Below are 23,541 nucleotides of genomic sequence, written 5' to 3' on the forward strand. Positions count from 1 at the left end.
ATGTTCACGCGCTCACATGCTTGCTATGAAGCCTCGACCATCTACTCGTCCTCGCTCTCCCCTCCGATCTCTGCAATCGGCTCCTCCGCCAACCACCCACTCCTCTCCGCCCTCGCCTCGTCCTTCCTCCGCTTACTCGCCTGCATCTTGTCCAGCACCTTCTTGGCGCTGTTAAACAATCCACCCGTCTGCTTGCCGCACGCAAAGCATTTGCTATTCTTGCTGAACCTCTTGATGGCACACCCCGAACAGAAGTAGTGTCCGCACTGCGTGACCACCGGATCTGTGAACGGCTGTCTGCAGATGAGACATGCGAATGGGATCTCCTCCTCCTCTTCCTCTTCCGGATCCGAGAGGAGGTTTTCGCGATTCTTGGACGAGTTGGGGAGAACGTCGAGTTGCCAGCCTGCAAGATAGTCGCTTCGATCGTGGAGGAACTTGCACGTGTCTCCGAAGCCACAGTAGCCGGTTTCCTTGTAGTCCTTGCAGATGTCGGGTTGATAGTCCATCAGGCTAGTTGTTCGGACGGTGGTGGTTTGCCGAATGGGGCCGCGGGAACGCATCTTGGACGAGGTGCCGTCGTCACGTGCGGCGATGTAGGAGGTGTATGATGAGGCGCCTCGGTAGAGCCCATCGGCGTTGCTAGCGGTCGGTTGAGGAGTAGTGGTGGTGGAGTCAAGGTCCCAGTTGCTGTGCTTGGTTGCGTCGTCGCGGAGCTTTTGCCGCGAGGTCGCAGATGCGTCGGTATTCGAGCGGCAGGGATGACTGGAAGAGTCGGTATCGAGTGCGTACGAATCGTCGTCATTCCCATCGTCGCCGATTAGGCTGCCGAGCTTGGACTTGCGATAGACCGAGCCGGTCGACTGGACGAGAGGGTTGTTATTCGAGCGCTTCTTCTTGATCACAACGGCAGAGGAGGACTCGACGTCATCGTCGCTCGAGTCGTTACTCAAAGCTGTACGATTTGGCGTGGCAGTTGATGCGCTGATTGTAGGCCTTGATGGTCCGGCTGAGCTGCTCGAGGATGATGCTGGAGCGTTGTTTGAGGTGGAAGCTGCGGGACCGCGCTTTCGCTTGAAGACAACCACCGGTGGTGCAGCCGAGCTGGCATCTGCGGAAACATCCATTGCTATCGTATCGATGCTGCGAGTGCTGAATGATGCCAACGTAGGTGGGTTAGCCTGTGGTGGCGAGCTAGGAACGTTGGGGAGGCAACTCGAGAATCAAGGGTCTGGCTTCAAAAAGATCTCGGCTTGCGGAAAAGGCTCAGTCGAAGTGGAGCTGGCTGTATCGTGCGGGAAGAGGGGCACCACGCTCAGACCTTCTGGCCCAGAAGAAAATGAAATTTTTGGTTGACTCGAGAAGAATTAGACCGCGTAGAGAAGGCCTTTGTGGAACACGAAAGGAAAGGGTTCAGCAGCATGACTTCGCTCCTTGCCTCTTGATTGATAGGAGGGCAGTCATCCCTTCTGCACCTCTCCGACTCCATCGTCAGTAGCAGCCTCATCTTTGCCTAGCTCAGTCTGGGTCTGCTGCTCGTCGACGACGTTCCTTCCCAATCCTAGAATCTTCAGGATCACCTCGTTCCGCAGCGACGAACAACGTGAGAATCTGGTTCGACCTTCTACTTGGTCCTGCATCGCGATTGAGTCACTCACCTTGCCACCTTCTTGCACCTACTTTGATTCTGTCCTGAATCGTGCTCGACATCAGAAAGTCACTCGCTGGCTTTCGCGTCAAGTGGAAGTCGTCAACCCCACACTCTTTCATTCCCTCCTCCATCACAGATGCTTTCTCTGATCGGATCTTCGCTCCTCCACCCCTCCAAGCGCGCTCAGCTCTTGGAGAGGGCCAACACTAAGCTCGGCGGCAACAAGCTGGCTTCGGTCGACGCTGTCTACATCCACTTCGTCAACTCTGCCTCCGAACAGGCCGACGCTGTTCTTGCCGATACCAGCAGCCCGCAGCGCAATGTCCTCGACAGCCTGCTCGTCTACGGTGACAATGTCGACTTTGCACAGACTCTTCCCGCAGTGCAGGCCGTCCTCGCCGGTGGTGACGCAACCTCAGCGAAACAGAGCGTCCTCTTCGTCCTTCCCCGTCCAGGAAGCATCTCGCCCTGGTCCAGCAAGGCCACCGACATTGCTCGAATGTGCACTCTCAAGGACCACGTCGACCGCATCGAGCGCGGTGTCGCCTACGTCCTCGAGCCCGCTGCCTCATCCACCCTCGAGGCTGCCGACATCACTGCCGTCCAGGATCTCTTGCACGACCGCATGACTCAGTTCATCTCGGCTGTTCCTCCCACGGCCGATGCTCTCTTCCACAAGGCCCAGCCTGCTCCTCTCAACCACGTCGACCTCCTCGGCTCTGACGGCACCTCGGACCGCCAGGTCGCCAAGCAGCGTCTCGTCGATGCCAACGAGAAGCTCGGTCTGGCTCTCGCCAACGACGAGATCGACTACCTCGTCGACGCCTTCATCGCCGGCAAGGGCGACGGCTCGGACGCTCTCCGCCGCAACCCTACCGATGTCGAGCTTTTCATGTTTGCGCAGGTCAACTCTGAGCACTGCCGTCACAAGATCTTCAACGCCGACTGGACCATCGACGGTAAGAACATGCCCAACACCCTCTTTGGCATGATCCGCAACACGCACAAGCTTCACCCTCAGCACACCATCAGCGCCTACTCCGACAATGCTGCCGTCATCGAAGGCTACGAAGCCACTCGTTTCGCGCCCTCTCCTGCTGGCGGTCTCACCGTCTACCAGGGCGTCAAGGAGCCTATGCCGTTCCTCGCTAAGGTCGAGACCCACAACCACCCCACCGCCGTCTCGCCATACCCTGGTGCCGCTACCGGCTCCGGTGGTGAGATTCGTGACGAAGGTGCTGTCGGTCGTGGTTCCAAGCCCAAGGCAGGTCTCGTCGGCTTCATGACCAGCAACCTTCTCCTCGAAGGCGATGGTCGTCAGCCTTGGGAGGAGGACTTTGGCAAGCCATCGCACATCTCGAGCGCCTACGACATCATGATCGACGGTCCTCTCGGCAGCTCCGCCTTCAACAACGAGTTCGGTCGTCCGGGCCTCAGCGGTTTCTGGCGAACCTGGTCCGAGCGTGTTCCTACCGAGAACGGCTCAAGCGAGGTGCGTGGCTACCACAAGCCCATCATGCTGGCGGGTGGTCTCGGTAACGTTCGTCCCAAGAACGCGCTCAAGTCGCGCATCACGCCCGAGGCTGCCATCATCGTGCTCGGTGGACCCGGCATGCTCATCGGTCTCGGCGGTGGTGCAGCCTCATCCATGGCCAGCGGAAGCTCTTCGCGTGCCGCACTCGACTTTGCGTCAGTCCAGCGAGACAACCCGGAGATGCAGAGACGATGCCAGCAGGTCATCGACGCCTGCACTGCGCTCAGCGATGCTCCTGGTGTCATCGAGGGCCGCATCGGCGAGGGCAACCCGATTCAGTCTATTCACGATGTCGGTGCCGGCGGTATCAGCAACGCGCTTCCCGAGCTGGTCCACGATGCTGGTCTCGGTGCTCGCTTCGAGATCCGCGACGTGCTCGTCGACGACCCGTCCATGAGCCCCATGGAGATCTGGTGCAACGAGTCGCAGGAGCGATACGTCCTCGCCGTTGGTCAAGAGGACCTTCCTCGCTTCGAGGCCATTGCCAAGCGAGAACGCTGCCCATACTCGGTCGTCGGTATCGCCACCGTTGAGCAGAAGCTCGTCGTCACCGACCGCCTCCTCGGCGGTACACCCATCGACCTGCCCATGCCCATCCTCTTCGGCAAGCCACCCAAGATCGCGCGTCAGTCGCAGAGCAAGCAGCCCCAACGCATTCCCTTCGACTCAAGTCTCACCTCGTATCTCCCCCAAATCAAGGACGACCCGGTCAAGATGTTCGCCGAGGCTGTCGACCGTGTGCTTCACCTGCCCACCGTCGCTTCCAAGAACTTCTTGATCACCATCGGCGATCGAAGTATCACCGGTCTTGTGGTTCGCGATCAGATGGTCGGTCCCTACCAGGTGCCCGTCGCCGACGTCGCCGCGACGCGCACCTCGTACGGCTTCGAGGAGAGCATCACAGGTGAAGCTGTTGCTTCGGGTGAGCGCACACCGCTCGCTCTTCTCAGCGCAGCCGCTTCAGCCCGCATGGCCGTCGCCGAGTCGCTCACCAACATTGCTGCGTCCAGCATCGAGAGCCTCGAGCGCATCAAACTTTCCGCCAACTGGATGTGCGCGGCAAGCCACTCGGACGAGGGCGCGCGTCTCTACGAAGCCGTTCAGGCGATCGGTCTCGACCTGTGTCCCAAGCTCGGCCTCGCCATTCCCGTCGGCAAGGACTCGATGTCGATGAAGATGGCCTGGGAGTCGCCCGAGGGTGACAAGCGTGAAGTCACCGCCCCCCTCTCGCTCACCGTGACGGCTTTTGGTCCTGTCGACGACATCACGCGCACCTGGACACCCGAGCTTCGCACCGACATCGACGACACGGTGCTGCTCTTCGTCGACCTTGCTGGTGGCAAGCAGCGTCTGGGCGGTTCGTGTCTCGCCCAAGTCTTCCGTCAACTCGGCCACGAGGCGCCCGATGTCGAAGACGCTGCTGTGCTCAAGGCTTTCTTCGAGGCGTGCTACACGCTCAAGCAGCTTCGCGTGCAGAAGCGCGACGAGGGCAGCCTCGTCCTCGCCTACCACGACCGTTCCGACGGTGGACTCATCACTTCCATCCTCGAGATGTGCTTCGCCGGTCACTGCGGTGCCGAGATCTTTGTCGATGCGCTCGATGCCGAGCTGCGCGACCCGGTGGCGGCGCTGTTCAACGAGGAGCTCGGCGCTGTCCTGCAGGTCAAGTCGAGCGATGTCAAGGCGGTCTCTGCTGTGCTCACTGCTGCTGGTGTGCCATCGAACCACCTGCATGTGGTGGGTCGCGTCACGCCCGACTCGCAGGAGATCAAGGTCATTGCGCGATCCCAGTCGTTGCTCTCTTCGACACGGGCTACGTTGCAAAAGGCGTGGGCGGAGACGTCGTTCCGCATGCAAAGTCTGCGTGACAACCCCGAAACCGCCGCTACCGAATACAGCCTCATCACGGACGAACCCACCTCGGCGGCGGCTTTGCGCTACGACCTGACGTACAATCCGCGCGAGGACGTGCTCGGTGCTTCTGTGGTGGAAGCCGCGCTGGACGTGCGACCCAAGGTGGCCATCCTTCGCGAGCAGGGTGTCAACGGCCAGATCGAGATGGCGTGGGCGTTTACGCGAGCCGGGTTCTGCGCTGTCGACGTCCACATGTCGGACCTGGTCGAGGGCCGGGTGACGCTGGACCAATTTGTCGGTCTCGCCGCGTGCGGTGGTTTCTCCTTCGGTGACGTGCTCGGTGCCGGTAGTGGTTGGGCCAAGTCGATCCTGCTCAACCCGGACGTCAAAGCGCAGTTCGAGAACTTCTTCCAGAAACGCACCGACACGTTTGCGCTCGGTGTGTGCAACGGTTGTCAGCTCCTCTCGCAGCTCGGCATGGCAGGGCTCATTCCAGAGGCGGAGAACTGGCCGTTGTTCAAGCCCAACGAGTCGGGTCGATTCGAAGGACGATTGTCGAACGTCGAGATCACCAAGGAGGGTGGAGCGCAGTCGATCTTTTTCGCGGATATGGCCGGGTCAGTGCTGCCGGCGATCATTGCGCATGGCGAAGGACGGGCTAGCTTCCGCAACGAAGGCGATCTCGAGGCTTGCAAGGCCAAGAAGCAGATCGCGATGCAGTATGTTGATCAGAGGTACCCGCTCAACCCGAACGGTTCGCCGGAGGGTGTTACTGCGATCACGGCGAATGGAGGCAGAGTGCTGGCGCTGATGCCGCACCCAGAGAGAGGCGTGGCGTTGACGAGCATGAGCTGGGCGCCCAAAGAGGCGTACGGCAACAAGGGCTGGCAGGGCAAAGGCCCCTGGTTCAGGATGTTTGAGAATGCCAGGCGGTGGGTTGGCAAGCAGTAAAAGCCGGATGTTGACTTGTACAGGTACGAAAAGAATAGATCTCAAAGTTCTTGAACGTCTCAGTGTCCGGTGATGATGTGTTGTCGTGGTCGCCAAGCTTCTCCATATGCCGTCTCCCCACACGAGCTACGGTACGAGCGTTGAAAAGGAGATGTGTGTCAAGTATGCATTGATTGATAGCCCGTAATCAATCGTCGTCATTGTCGCCAGCGACCGTCTGACCACCTTTCGATCCCTGATCCGCATCGCCCACCAGTGCATCGTGCGAATCGAGCAGATCCCGTACATCCTGCTCCCTGCCGTGTCCCCACATCGGATCCAGATCCACCCTCACCAGGTTCGCCACCAGTCTCCCCGCCCTATACACCAGCAATGTCGGTAGCACTTCCAACGTCTTAGGATCCAACTCATCGTACTCTTCCTCGTCCTCCTGTCCAAAGCCTATCGCGCTCGCCTGTACCTGGAGGAATTTCGTTCTCGGATACAGCCGCGCCAAACTCGCCAGTGATGCAGTCAAACTGTTGCACTGGGCTACAGCTTTGGAGTAGATATGAATTACCACCGGGATTCGGGGATCTTCGTTGTCGATCGCTGCGACGTAGCCGCGTTCGTCGACCTCGCGGAGGTGACCGAAGTATCGCTCGCTGCCTGCTATCGGTGTGGTGGTGCGGGTAGATTTGAGTTCGGCGATTCGCGCTTCGCGACGCTTCTCCTTGGCCTGGAGGTCGGCGATGGCGCTTTGACTGACCGAGTCGTCGTCGCTCTCGCGGGTTTCTTGGCCGATCCGGGCTAGAGTTTCTCGTTTCTCACGGGCTACTTGCTCGCTGTACGTCTCGGACGACAACGCAAGACTCTCCATGGCTCGGTTGGTGGCGTGAACAGCAGCGGTGCGGGCATTGGACTCCTGCTGTGCGCGAAGCTGTCGATCGCGCAGGACACCCTTAGGACCCGTATTGGTCGCACCCTCTTCGCCGCGCGTTGCGGTGCGTGAGGAGGAGAGTCCGTGAGATCGACTTCCGCCAGCAGTGGTGGTGGTCGCAGCGGAGCCATAGCGTGTGTGAGAGGCGTCGTCGTCGTCGTTTTGGTATAGGTCGTCGTCGTCGTCAGGAAGGTCCGAGCCGAGCTCGTCGTCTGTGTTGGGCGCAGAGGAGGTGGCTGCTGCTCGACGGTCTTCCTGGTACGAGGAGGCGGGTTGGGCATCGATGCCCTGTAGGATGGCCGCTTCGATGGGGTCCTGGCTGGCAGACATGGTGCTATGCTATAGGTTGGATCTTGTTCGGAATGGCAGAAGTGAGATAGAAGCTTTCTTTTAGCGAAACGGTGGAGGGAGAGCAGAACGAAACGTCCTACCTGGTGACAGGTTGCAGGCTGAGCCTTGTGAGACTGCGTGTGACAGCGCACAAGCCTTCAGGGGTCGACGGTCAATTGAGCCTCGACAAAGGGACAGAGCTTGATGAGGTTGGTGGAGACAATGCCAGGGAAAGCGGCAAGAAGGGAGCAGGCATGCACGGGCTTCATCTTTTTTTTCTGATGTTTCAGTTGTCGGAGACTTGTCAGCCAGCATTCCGCTGCTATCAAGCTTCAGAGTGTGGCTTGCAAGAAGGCCTCCCTGCCAAAAAGGTCCAGAAGCGAAGGCTGTCACACGCTCCCACGCCTGTCCCCCATCAGTGCATGCTTGCTTGGTCGGTTGGTTGCGCAGGGCTCGCATGAAGTCCTAAAAGGTGTTGGTCTCGAATTTTGCACAGATTTGCTGATTCTTGCAACGTAACATTCCGCTGTTTTTTGTGCCGAAGCTGATGCCGGTGCCGCACGACAAGTGACTCGTAATTGACTCGAGAAGGCCAAAAAGGTGTGGGAAAGCGAGTCCTTTTTTCGCCGTTTCTTCTTAGATCCCTGCTGCTGCTGCTGCTGCTTGTCTGAGAGTGACACTTTTGACTCGACAAGCTCAGCCTCGACTCAGCGTCACTGAGCTCGGACACCTTCTCGACCTTCTACCATATCAGTGAAACTACACATCATGGTCGAATCCACACAAAACGACCACGCCGCCGTCTTTGGCGACCACGAGGTCACAGCTCCCTTCAGCTTCCCCACAGAAGAAGAGAAGGTCATTCGATATTGGCGAGCCATCGACGCATTCAAGACTTCCCTCAAGCAGAGCGAGGGCAGGAAACCTTTCAGCTTCTACGACGGTCCTCCTTTCGCCACCGGTCTTCCACACTACGGCCACCTTCTCGCAGGTACCGTCAAGGACATTGTCACCCGACATGCCCACTCCACAGGTCACTACGTCGACCGCCGCTTCGGTTGGGACTGCCACGGTCTCCCCGTCGAGCACGAGATCGACAAGAAGCTCGGCATCAAGGGCAAGGAAGATGTCATGGCTATGGGTGTCGACAAGTACAACGCAGAGTGCAGAGCCATCGTCATGACCTACCAGAACGAGTGGAGGGACACCGTAGAGCGCATGGGGAGATGGATCGATTTCGACAACGGCTACAAGACCATGGACATCAACTTCATGGAGTCCGTCTGGTGGGTCTTCAAGACGCTTCACCAAAAGGGTCTCGTCTACCAGGGCATCCGTGTCATGCCCTACTCCACCGCCTGCACCACTCCTCTCTCCAACTTTGAGGCCGGTCTCGACTACCGTGAGGTGCAGGACCCTGCCGTCACCGTCAGCTTCCCTCTCGTCGACGACCCCAAGACGGCTTTTCTCGCATGGACTACCACGCCGTGGACACTGCCCTCCAACTTGGGCCTCTGTGTTCACCCCGATTTCAACTACATCAAGATCCACGACGACGAGCGTGATATGAACTTCATCATCCACGAGAACCTCCTCACCACCCTCTACAAGGATCCCAAGAAGGCCAAGTTCCAAAAGCTCGAAACCTTCAAGGGCAAGGATCTCGTCGGCAAGGAATACGAGCCTATCTTCCCCTACTTCACAGAACGCTTCAAGGGCCGTGCCTTCCGCGTCCTTTCCGACACCTACGTCACCTCGGATGCCGGTACTGGTATCGTCCACCAGGCGCCCGCATTCGGTGACGACGATCACCGCGTCGCTATCGCCCACGGCGTCATCACTCGCGACGAGACCCCACCCAACCCGGTCGACGGCTCCGGTCGATACACCAGCGAGGTGCCCGATTACCAGGGTGTGCACGTAAAGGAGGCCGACAAGGCTATTCAGAAGGATCTCAAGGCGCGTGGACGTCTCATTGTGCAGGCAACCTTGAGCCATACATATCCCTTCTGCTGGCGATCAGGCACACCACTCATCTACAAGGCCATCCCTTCGTGGTTCGTGCGCGTCGAGCCTGCCATTGACCGACTCGTCAAGAACAACGACGCGACTCGCTGGGTGCCAGCCCACGTCGGTGAGGGTCGATTCGGTAGCTGGATCGCCAACGCACGCGACTGGAACATTTCAAGAAACCGATACTGGGGTACGCCCATCCCATTGTGGGTCAGCGACGATATGGAGGAGATTGTCTGCGTTGGTTCCGTCGAAGAGCTTGAGAAGCTGTCAGGCGTCCAAGGCATCAACGACCTTCACAAGGACAAGATCGACCACATCACCATCCCTTCGCAGAAAGGCAAGGGTCAGCTCAAGCGTGTCGAGGAGGTCTTCGACTGTTGGTTCGAGTCGGGATCCATGCCTTACGCTCAGGCTCACTATCCCTTCGAGAACAAGGAGAAGTTCGAAAAGTCGTTCCCCGCCGACTTCATCTCGGAGGGTCTCGACCAGACCCGAGGTTGGTTCTACACGCTCCTCATCTTGGCGACCCACCTCTTTGACTCTGCGCCGTGGAAGAACCTCATTGTCAGCGGTCTCGTGCTCGCTGCCGACGGCAAGAAGATGAGCAAGTCGCTCCGAAACTACCCGGATCCCAACCTGCTCATCAACCAATACGGCGCGGACGCTATCCGACTCTACCTCATCAACTCGCCCGTCGTGCGTGCCGAGAACCTGCGCTTCAAGGAGGAGGGTGTCAAGGAAGTTGTCTCGTCGACGTTCCTGCCATGGCTCAACTCGTTCCGCTTCTTCCTCGGCTCGGTCAGCTTGCTCGAGAAGGACCACGGCATCAAGTTTGTCTACGACAACAAGTCGCAAAGATCGACCAACGTCATGGACCGATGGGTGCTCGCGCGTTGCCAGTCGCTCATCAAGCTCATCAGCGAAGAGATGGCCGCCTACCGACTGTACACGGTTGTGCCGCGATTGGGCGAGCTCATCGACGAGCTCACCAACTGGTACATTCGCTTCAACCGTCGTCGCTTGAAGGGTGAGAACGGCGTCGAGGACACCCAAGCTGCTCTCAACTCGCTCTTCGAGACGCTGTTCACCCTCAGCCGCACGCTCTCGTCCTTCACGCCCTTCTTGACCGAGAACCTGTACCAGGGTCTGCGCAAGTTCTTGCCAGCACCGGCGGCGGACGACAAGGAGGACTACCGCAGTGTCCACTTCCTGTCCTTCCCCGAGGTCAACGAGTCGTACTTTGACCCTGTCATCCAGCGTCAATTCAAGGCGCTGCAGTCGGTGGTGGAGCTGGGTCGTGTCATCCGTGTCAACTCGAACCTGCCCATCCGTGTACCGCTCAAGGAGCTCGTCGTCTTCCACACCGACGCCGAGTACCTCAAGGACGTCGAGTCGCTCTCGGACTATATCAAGGAGGAGCTCAACGTGCGCGACCTTGTCCTCTCCTCCGATGAAGCCAAGTGCGGTGTGCGCTTCAAGCTGTTCGCCGACTGGCCGGTTCTCGGCCGCAAGCTGCGCAAGGACGTCGGCAAGGTGCGCAAGGGTCTCGAGACGGTCACCTCGAACGACGCCAAGTCGTACATGGACACGGGCAAGCTCAACGTCGCCGGCGTCGACCTGGTGGAGGGCGACCTGCGCGTCATCCGCTACGTCGAGACCAAGGAGGTCGAGGGCAGCTTCGAGAGCAACACGGACGGCAACGTTGTGGTGCTTCTCGATGTGCAGCAACGACCCGAGCTGGTGTCGGAAGGCACGGCGCGTGAGGTGGTCAACCGCATCCAGCGTCTGCGCAAGAAGGCCGGGTTGGTGGCCACCGACGAGGTGGACGCCTTCTACTCGTTTGAGCAGGGCATGGGCGAGGCGCTCGCGGAATGCTTCGAGAGCCAGAAGGAGACCTTCATGAAGGCGCTCAGGAGGAAACCTTTGCCTGAAGCCGAGAAGAAGGATGGCGCTAAGGTGATCCTGCAGGAGGAGCAGGAGGTGGGCGAGGACAAGTTCTTGTTGACGCTTGCCTGGGCTTGATCTGGCAAAGAGGGATAGATGTCTCAATTACAGTATTGTCCTTGGCAGGAATCATGCGTGTGCAGATATGGATGACTTACGTCGTGAGACAAGGAGTGCGATTGCGGTTGCTGCGATGTGTGAGACTGGTGATACAAATGATGGTGGTACTGATGCGGGCGGAGGGGAGCGTCTGCCTGACGGCAAAGATGCTGTGGGTATATGGTTGAGGCCTTCGTAGGCAGTTCGTCTCCTCTGCCATGTTCAACGCTTTTTGGTCGAGCCGAAGCCGCCAAAGCCCATGGCAGCCATCATGGCGTCTTCGGCATCGCCGCCCTCGGGTGCTGCTTGCTCTGTGTCTGCCCCTGCAGGGTTCGAGCCGGACTTTTTCGTTGTCTTCTGTTGTCGCCTCTTTGCCCTCTTCTCTTCACGCTCCTTCTCCTCCTGTTCCGCTATCCGCCTGATGCGCTCATCGAAATCATACACGGCGCTCTTCTTCCCAGCCGCTCCCTCGGCCTGCTTCCTCCTCAACTCCTCGAGCGTCTCGAGCACCTCGTCCAGCGTCGCTCTGTCCTGCTGAGTTGACTGGCCTATGCGCATCAGATGCCCTCGTCCATTCACATGGTCCAGATACGCCAGGTTATCCTTGAGCAGCTTGCGACACACCTCGCAGTAGAACCCTGGACCCGTCTGACCCTTTCCGTCTCCGCTGGTGAGATCGACCATCAATGTCTTTCCCTCGTTTCTCTGCAGCCCGAGGGGGGCGCGACGCTGCTGCATCGCAAGTTCGGGTTCGGGCGCATTGGATTTGAGCCGTTTGAGCGGGGGGAGACCTTGGGAGCGACGCTCGGAATTGACAGAGTCGAGCTCAGCAGCTCGTTTCTCGCGGGACATGGCTTTGCGTGCGAAGTCGTCCTTGTCCCATGTGCGTCGGCTGGGACCTACGCCACTGCCCCCGCCAGCGGTGGCGGTGGAAGAGGATGGCTTGGACATGGTGCTGTTGCGAGAGATGTGTTGCTAGACGATGTATGGGGTAAGGGAAGCACCCTCGAGAGGATCAAGAGAGGCCAACAAGGGTGCTCTCTCCGATATCCGAAGCTGGGTCCAAGGTGATCGCTTTGCTGGATCGGGCACGGCGCAGGAAAAGCAGATCGGTTGGTTGCTTGGAACGCGGTTTTGTGTGCGTGTGTTGGAGCGTGGGATCTTCTCAGAGGCACAAGAGAGCGCCTTTTTCGCTGAAAAGCAAGGGCTGAGCACTGACCTTCGCGACTCTCTCTCAGAGACTGTTTTTTCGGATTGGAATTCATCCTGTCACACTCATCACCATCATCAACAACCTTTCGCTTCTCATTCATACCTTCTACTTTCGCATCTTCTTCGCTTCGAGCGAACGGCTCCCCATTCTCGGTAACAGCAGCACGACAGCCGCCAGCAGAGGTGCATAGTCACCGTGTCGCGCCGCCTCGACGGAGCACCCACCTCAACTTCGCATCGACGCCCTTTGTGATCCAAACCGCTCAGGCTTAGGTGCTTCGTAGCGTTCAATATGTTTGGCTCTAGTGGCTTCGGCGGCTTCGGCCAGCAAAACAACCAACAGCAGCAGCAGCAACCTCAGCAGCAGACTGGCGGTCTCTTTGGCCAGCAGCAGCAGCCCAACACACCTGCGCAGACTGGCTTTGGCGCCTCGACTGGTAAGTTTCGACGCGCTACGAACCAGAGCTGATCACAAAGCGATATCCGTACTCATCACTGGAGCTCTTGATCTAATCTTCTTGCTTTCCACTCTCCAGGCTTCGGATCAACAGGTGCCTTTGGCGCAGCGCAACCAGCAGCACAGACCGGCGGCGGTCTCTTCGGCCAACAACCATCGCAAACACAGACACCTTCCTTCGGCGGCTTTGGCGCTTCCACCAACAATGCATCCACCACCGGCGCCTTCGGGGCGCGCCCCGCTGGTACCACTGGCTTCGGCGGCTTCGGTGCATCTGCCGCCAACACAGGCACTGGCGCTTTCACTTTTGGATCCACTCCCAACCAGCAACAACAACAGCAGCCAGCAGCAGGCGGCTTTGGCTCTTCCACCTTTGGTGCATCCGCCCCAGCGACCGGTGGTCTCTTCGGTCAGCAGCCACAGCAGCAACCCGCCGCTGGTGGATTTGGTGCAACGGCCGGTGCCTTTGGTCAGCCGGCTGCCGGCGCTGCTCCCAGTCAGATCACCCAGGGCACTGCGACCGTGCCTTATGACCCGCTTCGTGAAGACTTGACTCCAACCGAACACATCAAGGACCGCAAGAACTGGGATGTCCAGCAGGCCATCACCGTTATGCCCGCCTACAGCCAACACAGCGTCGAGGAGCTTCGTCTCATGGACTACCAGCAAGGCCGATCCAAAGGCAACACTGGGCCAGGCGCCACGGGGGCTCCTTCAACTGGCTTTGGCTTCGGCAGCAACACGAACACCACCACCGGCGCTTTCGGTCAGCCTCAGCAGGCCTCGACTGGCTTCGGTGCGACCCCATCGACAAACACTACGGGTGGTCTCTTTGGCCAGCCACAGCAGCAGCAGACTGGTGGTCTCTTCGGACAACAAAACAACCAGCAGCAATCAGGCGGTCTCTTTGGAGCCAAGCCTGCCACGACGGGCTTTGGTGCCTCGACGACGGGCGGAGGTCTCTTCGGTCAGCAGCAGAACCAGCCTCAGACGGGCGGCCTCTTCGGTCAACAGCAAAATCAGCAGCAGCAGCCTGCTTCCTCGTTTTCCTTCGGCGCACAGCCGCAACAGCCCGCCGCAAGCACCGGCTTCACATTCGGTGCCAACAACAACCAGCAGCAGCAGCAAAACAAGCCTGCGTTTGGATTCGGCGCGTCCACCACACAGCCCGGCCAGACCGCCACCACTGGCTTTGGCTTTGGTGCCAACAACAACCAGCAGCAGCAGGGTCAGACGGGCACGGGCTTCGGTGCCGGCGCTACCGGCACCACGGGCGGGTTCTCGTTCGGAGCCAAACCTGCCACCGGCGGTCTCTTTGGTAGCACCACCACGCAGCCGGGTCAGGCAGCCGGCGCCACCAGCACCTTTGGCGGCTTCGGTGCCGCTGCCAACACAGCTACGCAGAACAAGCCCGCCTTTGGATTTGGCGCAGGTGGAGGATTCGGCGCTACTTCCGGCGCGACGACGGGCACGACGGCCGCCCCTGCTGCCACTGGCGGTCTCTTTGGCGGTGCTAGCACCACGCAACCCAGCGGAGGCCTCTTTGGCAACACCAACACCGCCGCAGGAGGTGCTACAGGCACGACAGGAGGCTTCAGCTTCGGTGCCAACAACAACACCCAGCAGCAGACTGGCACCACGGGTGGCTTTGGAGGCGGACTCTTCGGAGCCAAGCCCGCGGGTCAGACTGGCACGCAGCCGGCCTCTGGCGGGCTGTTCGGCAACACAGGCGCCCAGACGGGCCAAGCGGCCGGCACTGGTTTCGGTGCGGGCGCAACTACTGGCGGTGGGCTCTTTGGCAACACGGCCAACAAGCCTGCCACGGGCGGCTTCTCGTTCGGCACGGGTGGCGGCTCCTCTCTGTTTGGCGGCAACAACCAGCAGAACAACCAGCAGCAAGGTGCCGGTGGTCTGGGCGGTGGCTTCGGTCAGACGCAGAACAACACGACCGGAGGTCTTTTTGGACAGTCGAACCAGACTTCGACCGGCACGACCGGCGGAGGTCTCTTTGGTGGCGCTAGCAACACGGGAGGTTCATCGCTCTTTGGCAACACCGGCACTTCCACGACGGGCGGTGGCCTCTTCGGCAGCTCGACGCAGAACACGACGGGTGGCGGTCTCTTCGGCGGACTTGGCGGTGCACAGAACCAGCAGGCCTCGGGTGGTCTCTTTGGCCAGTCTCAGCAGAACCAACAGCAGCCTGGTTTGCTTCAGAATCAGCAGCAACAACCCACCATGCAGGCGTCGCTCGACTTGAACCCCTACGGCACCGACAGTCTTTTCGCATCGAACCCGATCAATGGCGCGGCTGGCGGTTCGGCCGCCAACGGTGCTTCTCTGCCCTTCAACGTGGCGTCCAAGAACAAGCCGCCTCTCACCACGCCTTTCCGCTCCAGTCCGCGCGGCGCCAACAAGATCAACCGCCTGCGTGGCTCGACGCCTGGTGCTTCGGGTCTCGGCAACTCCAGCTTTGTCCGTGAAGGCACGCCCGGATCGTTCCGAGAGGGCACCCCTGGCGCTCACGCTCGTTTCGGCACGCCTGGTCGCGGCGGCTCGCCAGCTCTCTTCAAGGGCTTGAGCGACGAGTACAGCCAGCCGCTGTCTTCGCAGGCGTTCGTCTCACGACCCTCGGCAAAGCGTCTGGTGCTCGACGATGCCGGAGAGAACAGCTTCTCGGCTTCGCGCATCGGTCGCAGCGGCAGCGTTCCTCAATTCGAATCTGGAAGTAGCCCAGCTGTGGGCTCGCTCGCTGGATCCGCTTTCCGCAGCGGGACCGTTCAGCCTGGCTCGGCATCGCGTGTCACCTTCAGCCCTGCTCTGGAGCAGCGTGCTGAGTCGGTGCGACCCGGCGGAGGCGATCTGTCGTTCGCCTCGTCGCTGCCTTCGCGTCGCGGTAACTTCCTTGGCGACGCTTCGACTACCGTGGTTCAAGACACGCCGCTCAAGACGGTCTCGGCCGCTGCTGCCAAGGCTGGCGCGCCGCGTCAGGGTCGCGACCTCGAGTCATCGTTCGCTTCAGCACCCAGCTCCAGTCCGAGTGCTGCCACCAACGGGTCCACTGCCTCCACTGGCAAGGTCGGCGAGTACTACACTGAGCCTTCGCTCGCCGCTCTGCGCACTGCTAACTACAATGAGCTCGCTGCTGTGCACAACTTCATCGTGGGACGCAAGGGGGTCGGCCAGATCGAGTTCCTCGACCCGGTCGACCTCACCTCGATTGGCGACCTCAACGACATTGTCGGCGGTATTGTGCAGATTCGACTCAAGGAGGTGGTCGTCTACCCCGAGGAAGACGACTACGACCCGCGCAACCCCAAGGACGGCGCCAAGCGAAACTTTGTCCCCGGCCTCAAGGCCAAGCAGGGCACCGGACTCAACGTGCCTGCACGCGTCAGCCTCGAGGCGTGCTGGCCTACCGACCGCGCCACTCGCGAGCCTATCAAGGATGCCGAGCATCCTCGTGTCAAGCAGATGATCAACAAGCTCAAGAACAAGCCCGAGACCGAGTTCGTCGACTTCGAGCCCGAGTCTGGCACTTGGAGTTTCAAGGTCAAGCACTTCAGTCGTTACGGTCTGGACGACTCGGATGAGGACGAGGAGGCTGCTGGCGCCGGTGTCAAGCAAGCTGCTTCTGCCACCAAGGCTAACGCTGTCGCCAACGCAAAGCGACCTGCCAGCAAGCGTCTTGCACCTATGAATGCCAGCGAGGATGACATGTCGGACGAAGATATTTCTGTTGTTGGTGGCACCTTTCACAGCGATGACGAAGACGACGACGATGATGACGCGCCGCCGCCACTGCGGACGCTCGACGACGGGGACATGGATACCGATGACGAGGCAAGCCAGGCGGCTGCTGCCGCGGTCGCTGCCGCCAAGCGTCGTCAGCAGCGCCAGTGGACGCCCTCGTCCAGCGTCACGGGTCGTGAACGCGGTGGCAGCACAACACCTTCGCGAGCCATGTCGAACATCGGCAACACCGCCGAGGCGAGACGCGTGCAGGTGATGCAGGCGAGTTTTTTTGGACAAGACGACAGTAAACTAGCTTCCGCTGCTGTCGTTCCTGCCAAACCAATGGGAGCCGGCCTGAGCACTAAGAAGACGCTCCACCTCAGGCCATCCGCCGCTGTATCGTTGGAACCACGCAAGCCAGTCTCGCCGTTGCCAACATCAGCAGCTGCCGCTGCACCGGCACTCGGACAAAAGGACCGAATGGACGAAACTGCGCCAGTCGAACCTCGAAAGGCAGCTGTGCAAGAGGTCCAGCAACCGGCAAAGAAGCTGCGCAAGCTCGATGTCGCCAAGTCGGACGCGGTGAGTGCGGACGGCGAGATCCTCGATGCTGGCCTGTCGCTCGGACGCAGCTTCCGAGTCGGATGGGGTCGTGACGGCACCTTGGTGCACAACGGCAGAATCGTCCACCTCGGTCGAGACGAGGCGAGCTCTACTGCCAAGACGGAAGCTGAAGCTGCGGCATCAGCAAGCACCTCGACGCTCGTCCTCGAAAAGGTCAAGCTCTTCAAGGACGCCGACACGTCGAAGCAGGAAGCAGAGCGCGCTCAGAAGTTGCTCAGCGTCCAGCTCGAAAACACCAATGTCGAGCTCGACGACGACGGCGTGCCCACAGCCTACACCGACTTTGGCACGCGCTTCCGACACTTTGCGTCGTCGTTCGAGCACAAGGATCGCAGCTTCGAGGCGAGTCTGTGGCGACTGGGCGTAGCGCTGTTTGACGAGATCGAGCTGCACATCCCCGAAGGTGCGGCTGCCGCAACGGCGGACCGCATCCGCAACATGCGAAGGAAAGCAGCGTTGTCGGACTGGCTTCGTCACACGGTGGCTGGCACGGTCGAGACCGAGGCGCGATCGCACATCGCTGCTTCACGACGCGCTGCGTTGCTGTTCAGCTATCTCAGCGGTGATCAGGTTGAGCGTGCCGTCAATGCCGCTCTCGATGCTGGCGATTTGCGACTCGCGACGTTGATCGCACAGGCCGGCGGCGACGAAGAAGTTCGTGCCGACATCAGCGAGCAGCTGCTCACCTGGCGGAAGGAGGGTGTCGACGCGCACATCACACGCGACCACCGCAGAGTGTACGAGCTGCTTTCGGGCAACGTGCTCGTCTCGAAGGGCACCGATCCGCGAACGACCAAAGATCCGATCGACCAGGTGAGCGATCTGCCCATCTGCGAGGGTCTCGATTGGAAGCGTGCATTCGGCCTCTTCCTCTGGTACGAGTCTCCGTACGAAGCATCGTTGGAACACTCGTTCGAGCGCTACGAGGCGCAGATTTCAGCCACTGGGTCCAACAGCGCGAGCATCGCCCCTCCTCTCCCTTGGTACCGCGAGAGCTCGAGCCTGGGCGCAACACGCCTGCGTCAACTGCTGCAGAAGCCAGGTGGCTACGATCGCGATGCGCTGTTCGAGCTGCTCAAGCTGTACGTCGACCCGACGTACGGTCTCGAGCCTGCACTCAACGCGTGTGCGTTCGGCCCGTCGAACGTCGATGCTCGCCTGCCTTGGCATCTGTACAATCTGCTCTCTCGCGTGCTGCAGCGACGTGATTTTGGCGATCGCATCGAGCTCGGTCTGAGCGAAGACGACGACGATGGGATGCACGATGCCGATCTCGACGGTCCGAGCGCAGCCAGGTCAAGAAAAGTGCAAGGCAACTCGGCAAGAGCAGACACGCTCGCCTCGTCCTACGCCACCCAACTCGAACTGCTCGGTCAGTGGCGCTGGTCCGCCTTTGTTCTGCTCCATCTCGAGCTCTCCTCCAGCCGGGAGACAGCGATCAAGTCCCTCCTCTCGCGGCACGTCACTTCGCTCGACCTCGAACGCGACTTCCTATGCGATCGCCTGCTGATTCCGGAATCCTGGCTGTTCGAGGCGAAATCCTACGCCGCGCGCGCACGGGACGACCGATACGGCGAATACCAGCTTCTGCTGCAAGCGCATGCCTGGGTGGCAGCACACAACGTGGCGGTGCACCATCTGGCGCCGGAAGCGATCATCCGAGGGGACCACGAGTTGGTCTCCGTTCTGTTCTCGCCGTTCTACCTCCAAGTCGGGGATCCGGCGGATGAGATCCCGGGTTGGGCCGAGGGGGGTGCGGTGTACATCGACTATGTTGCTGCGTCGCGCGAGGTGCCGGGGTTGAAGGCGATGCTTTCTGATCCCGAAACGCGGGGGTTGGCGATGGAAAAAGCGGAGTGGTATGCGGCGCGATTGCCGAGTCTCACAGCCGGGGTGAATGGTTTGTTGGCCATCCCGGGTGGTGGGCCGTTGAATGCGGCGCAGCGAACACTTATGGTGGCGCGAACGGAGATGGTCGCGGGCATCACGAATTTGGCGCGCATATTGATCGTCTTGGCGTCGACGGCGGAGGCGGCCGAGAGGGGGAGGCTGGAAGGTATGGCTGCGAGACTGCTGGCCAGCAACGCGGTGAGTGGCAAAGAGGGCGAGTGGGATGCGGCTGCGCTGGAGGTGGGTGCTGTGCAGGCGAGCGCCGAGGACTACTTGGCGTCGCTTGTTGGCGTTTGAGAGACAGGTGAGAGAATGGGTCGAGTTAGATATTCAATATGAATCTGGTTTACATGCTGAGGAGGTGTGAGTGGCGCAGCGTGTGCGATGCGATGGCAGGGTGAGGTGAGGTCAATTGAGGCGAGGTGAGGTGAGGTGAGGTCGAGATCGGGACGAAGAGGCGTGGGGGAAGCTTCGTCTGTGCGCAAGTGTTGTTTTCCTTCCAACAAGGGTTCAAGCGCTTTTTTGACATTTCTTGTGCACAAACCAACACCATCTCGCCGAGATCATCATCGTTGGTCGACGGCTCATCCTCTGCACGGCAAACCCAAAAGCGCTCGGTCTGGACGGCTCCTCCCTGAATCTTGCACCTATACGAACAAGATCACCCAGCACGAACAACCTTACCCACAACCCTGGAGATCAAGATGTCGACAGCGGTGCATCCAGTGCTTCGTCTCATCAACCGGTGCGATACGCTGGCGCAAACCTTCGACACGCATTTCTCTGCCTCCTGTACGCTCCTTTCCAACCTAGCAGCCGGTACACCAGCCGCTGGCTCACCCACCACGATGGACGACACGCTCATGTCGCTCCGTTCGACACTAGCCTCGTGCGAGGAGGTGGTGGGTCAAATGCTGGCATGCATCTACGAAGACATCCCGCATCTGCTCGACCAGTTGGATCGCGAAGGGGCCGGTCAGGGCGGTCCCGGCGTTGTTGGGAATTGGAACCCCCGCTTGGCACTCGACGGCATCTCCCAGCTCTTCTACGTAAGTTCCCCCATTCTCCCCCCCCGCTTTTGGCTTGTGGATCTCACACGCTGATCCCCACCCCTCCCTCCGATCTGACCCCACACATCCTCGCATCCGCAACTCGATACCACACGGACAACAGTCATACCAAGACCTCCTCACAGAAAAACGAGAGCTACTGGCAGATTTCACATGCGAAGAGATCGGACCGAAGGAGTTCGTAGACGGCTGGACGAGTGTTGGCGGAGATCTAAAAGAGCAGAGGAAACAACAGGTGGATGACTTGGCGGATCTGCTCGCTGCTTTCTGAGCGCCTCGGAATGTTTGGTCGTGGAGGGTGGGCTCTTCGAGACTTGGTGCGCTGCTCAAAGGAAGGCTGGGGACAGGACGCAGGGTGAGGAGGCTTCTAGCGCACACGTCGAGCTGGGCGAGTGCTCTAGACACGGGTTCGGGGGGCGCCCAGGAGTGGTAATGGACGGCTGGTGCATCTCTGGTGGCAAGGATGCTGCTCAGCTACGTCGAGTCGGTTCGCCGTCAGTCCCACGGATCCCCTCGTCACGCTCTCACGGACAGCAGGGATTGCGCTCCGCAACCATCAGGCTTCTTTGACCACGCTCTCACTCAGACAGCTACCAGTCCAAGATCCATAAAACTTCGCTCACTCGCCGCATCGACCAACGCAGACTTGTCGAACGAACATGCATTGAAAACCAACCTACACACACTTTTCGAACACGACCCTCACATGTACGCCTTGATCGCCTCGACCAACTCCATCCCCGCCTTGGCAAACTCCACGGGCGCGGCGCGGCTGATGGTGTACCTCACCCTCGCCTGGTCGTTGAACGTGTCCATCTTGGCCCGGCAGTTGAACACATACATCCGATTGGCCGCCTTGTGCAGTGCGGCGTTGAACTCGGACTCGCTCTCCTCGCGCAGCTTGTGCAGCTCGCCCGCCGACATACCGATGAGCTTGGTGGCATCATCATTGAACCCCGAGAGCCAGATCTGACCCGTAGCGTCCGAGACGTTGGTCTGGAGGATGTAGCGGTATTCGGGCGCCTCGTACGATCGATCGCACTTTTCGCACCGCCAGTTGTTTTCGTGGTCGAGGCTCACTTTTTTGCTGCAACCGTCCGAGGGGCAGGCGGTGTAGTAGAGGTTCTCCTGCTTGATGTAGACGACGGTGGCGCGGACGTTGAAGTAGTCGGGCTTTTCGGTCATGCCGAGGTTTTCGTCCTTGACCTGGGCGATGGAGCGGCGCTCGGCCATGTTGGCGCCCGCTCCGCCGGCGAGGGCACCTCCGGCTCCGGCGCCGTTGGTGAACGGCTGGAACTGGGCGTGCGCTCCGTCGTTGTCGTACCAGCCGCGCAGCACGTGCGACTCGGTGATGTCCGGGTTGAGAAGCATGGTCGAGCTGGAGAACATGCTGAGCGATCGTCCACCGAAATCGCCCACCTTGACCCCCTTGAAGGCGATCACGGGCTTCTCGTCGACGCCGGCGTTGTTGGGGAACGTCTCTGCGTTCTTGCCCCACAACGTGAGACGCACCGAGCGGTTGCCCTGGTCCACCAGCACCAGCTCGCGCTTCTGGACCGGTCGCTGCGACGCCTTGGACACAATCTCGCTGATCTCGCCGTAGCTGTCCAGGATGCCGATCACATCGCACGTCTGGTTGGGCTCGACACTCTCCAGCTCGTTGATGCGCACAAACTCGTACTTGACCTCGGGCACGTCTGTGGCGTCGGTGCACTCCTCGATCTCGGTCGAATTCTCGAAGGTGATCTCGTACTCGTTCTGCAGGTTGCTGAACTGCTTCTTGGCAATGTTGACGCGCGCCTTGGAGATGAGGTAGACGTGGTTATCCTGGAGCAGCGGGTAGAAGCGGTCGACCGTGTCGTTGAAGCCGGTCGCCTTGATCTCGCCACTGTCATCGAGCAAATTGACCGAGAAGAGCTTGCCCTCGCCACGCTGGTTGGACCAGTGGCGGATGTCGGACTTGGACGTGACGCGCGCCTTGATCGTCCAGCGGTTCTGGTAGGGCGAGAGGCCCTCGATAGGGTAGATGGGCATGCCGGCGTGGACGCTGCTTCCACCGGGACGACCGGCACCTGCTCCTCCGCCGACCTTGCCAGCACCGGCAGCCGAGGTAGCAGGCGTGGTGCGACCGGCAGAGTTGTTGCCCAGAGCGCTGTTGCCGAGCGTGTTGGCAGCAGTGCCTTCCTGCTTGACGCCGCCGGCCTCGGACTTGACAGCCTCGTCGACGTTGCTAGGGTTGCCGAGACGGTCGGCGGTGGGCTTGTGCACCACCTCGAGATCGAGAAGGATGAGGATGCGGCGGCTCTGCACCGTGTTGCTGGCGTACTGCGAGACGCGGACGAGGCAGTGCTTCTCGAGCTCGCCCGACTCGACCATGAAGCGCTTCTGCGAGGCGAGCATGGCCTGAGCATAGTGGACACCGTCGGAGAGGATGATGCGGTATCGGTCGCCGACATTGGATGCAGAAGTGGCGCTAGCCTGGATCTTCTTGATGCTGAGGATCTGGCAGACGGGGTTCTGCACCGAGCTGGCGGGGTCCGCAGTCTGGATCATCTGGGCGATGGCGCCCTGCGAGAGATCGTTGAGCGACATTATGGATGCCTTGCGATGCTACGAAGCAGTGGAGGTCGTCGAGGGATGAGGTTGCGGGGTGTCAAGGGCTGCGGGCCAGGTCGGAGAGTGCGGTTCGACGTAGACTGTTTGTGATCGCTCCGTCGGTGCTCCTCGAAGGTAAGACGATGCGGAGATGCGAGCCTCTTGCTGCTGCGCTGCGATCACCAAAGAGCGTTGGCGAGGTTGGAGATGCGGAACGACCCGAGGATGGCGATGGTGTTGGTGATGAAGTGTTGAGAGCGCAGTAAAGCTCCACTTTGTTCTTCTCAAAAGCTGAGTCGCGAAGTGACACAGGCTCCGCTGCTGCGCATTTTTTGGATGCTTGAGTGCGGGTGGCGCAGTGAGATGAGAGCAAAGCACTTTGGCTCATTTACGCGCGCGACGCGTTCGATGCTGCTCAGAGTTCAAAGTCGAGACCAACACTTGAACAATTTCACTCGGGCGAGAGATTGGTTGAAAAATCAATTGAAGGAATGCGGTAGCAGGCCTTAACATTGACCTATATATTTGGAACGGATCGTCTATCTCGGCTCTTTCATCCGATCTGAACAGATCCATCAACGTTCCGTACCATCGCCTTGACGATGACGCTTGGTCTCTCGACTCGTCTCGGCTCCTGCGGAAGCAAGATCGATAAGGCCACTC

At 60.0% G+C, this 23,541-nt stretch overlaps 8 protein-coding genes across 8 annotated transcripts; 4 read left to right on the forward strand and 4 right to left on the reverse strand.

The window, feature by feature from the left end:
- Nucleotides 1-41: 41 nt before the first annotated feature.
- PSEUBRA_001922 (Zinc finger, CCCH-type) lies at nucleotides 42-1,127 on the reverse strand (the record flags this gene model as incomplete). The annotated part of the gene is made up of 1 exon (XM_016435114.1): nucleotides 42-1,127. The coding sequence occupies one exon, from the start codon at nucleotides 1,125-1,127 to the stop codon at nucleotides 42-44; it is 1,086 nt and encodes a 361-aa protein (XP_016293487.1).
- A 660-nt stretch (nucleotides 1,128-1,787) lies between these two features.
- PSEUBRA_001923 (AIR synthase-related protein, C-terminal domain protein) lies at nucleotides 1,788-5,990 on the forward strand (the record flags this gene model as incomplete). Its single annotated transcript, XM_016435103.1, has 1 exon — nucleotides 1,788-5,990. One exon carries the CDS (start codon nucleotides 1,788-1,790, stop codon nucleotides 5,988-5,990), a length of 4,203 nt encoding a protein of 1,400 aa, XP_016293488.1.
- A 187-nt stretch (nucleotides 5,991-6,177) lies between these two features.
- On the reverse strand, nucleotides 6,178-7,239 carry PSEUBRA_001924 (Phosducin, thioredoxin-like domain protein; the record flags this gene model as incomplete). Its single annotated transcript, XM_016435115.1, has 1 exon — nucleotides 6,178-7,239. One exon carries the CDS (start codon nucleotides 7,237-7,239, stop codon nucleotides 6,178-6,180), a length of 1,062 nt encoding a protein of 353 aa, XP_016293489.1.
- A 768-nt stretch (nucleotides 7,240-8,007) lies between these two features.
- On the forward strand, nucleotides 8,008-11,277 carry PSEUBRA_001925 (Valyl/Leucyl/Isoleucyl-tRNA synthetase, class I, anticodon-binding; the record flags this gene model as incomplete). The annotated part of the gene is made up of 1 exon (XM_016435104.1): nucleotides 8,008-11,277. One exon carries the CDS (start codon nucleotides 8,008-8,010, stop codon nucleotides 11,275-11,277), a length of 3,270 nt encoding a protein of 1,089 aa, XP_016293490.1.
- Nucleotides 11,278-11,520: 243 nt separating this feature from the next.
- On the reverse strand, nucleotides 11,521-12,249 carry PSEUBRA_001926 (Zinc finger, U1-type; the record flags this gene model as incomplete). Its single annotated transcript, XM_016435117.1, has 1 exon — nucleotides 11,521-12,249. One exon carries the CDS (start codon nucleotides 12,247-12,249, stop codon nucleotides 11,521-11,523), a length of 729 nt encoding a protein of 242 aa, XP_016293491.1.
- Nucleotides 12,250-12,802: 553 nt separating this feature from the next.
- Nucleotides 12,803-19,510, forward strand: PSEUBRA_001927 (Nucleoporin FG repeat; the record flags this gene model as incomplete). Its single annotated transcript, XM_059464703.1, has 2 exons — nucleotides 12,803-12,947; nucleotides 13,047-19,510. The coding sequence occupies 2 exons, from the start codon at nucleotides 12,803-12,805 to the stop codon at nucleotides 19,508-19,510; spliced, it is 6,609 nt and encodes a 2,202-aa protein (XP_059320795.1).
- A 407-nt stretch (nucleotides 19,511-19,917) lies between these two features.
- On the forward strand, nucleotides 19,918-20,554 carry PSEUBRA_001928 (uncharacterized protein; the record flags this gene model as incomplete). Its single annotated transcript, XM_016435109.1, has 2 exons — nucleotides 19,918-20,262; nucleotides 20,387-20,554. The coding sequence occupies 2 exons, from the start codon at nucleotides 19,918-19,920 to the stop codon at nucleotides 20,552-20,554; spliced, it is 513 nt and encodes a 170-aa protein (XP_016293493.1).
- A 431-nt stretch (nucleotides 20,555-20,985) lies between these two features.
- Nucleotides 20,986-22,875, reverse strand: PSEUBRA_001929 (Replication factor A, C-terminal; the record flags this gene model as incomplete). Its single annotated transcript, XM_016435119.1, has 1 exon — nucleotides 20,986-22,875. The coding sequence occupies one exon, from the start codon at nucleotides 22,873-22,875 to the stop codon at nucleotides 20,986-20,988; it is 1,890 nt and encodes a 629-aa protein (XP_016293494.1).
- Between the last annotated feature and the right edge of the window lie 666 nt (nucleotides 22,876-23,541).

The sequence above is a fragment of the Kalmanozyma brasiliensis genome (genome assembly GCF_000497045.1).
Source record: "Kalmanozyma brasiliensis GHG001 unplaced genomic scaffold PSEUBRA_SCAF16, whole genome shotgun sequence".
NCBI classification, from domain to species: Eukaryota; Fungi; Basidiomycota; class Ustilaginomycetes; order Ustilaginales; genus Kalmanozyma; species Kalmanozyma brasiliensis.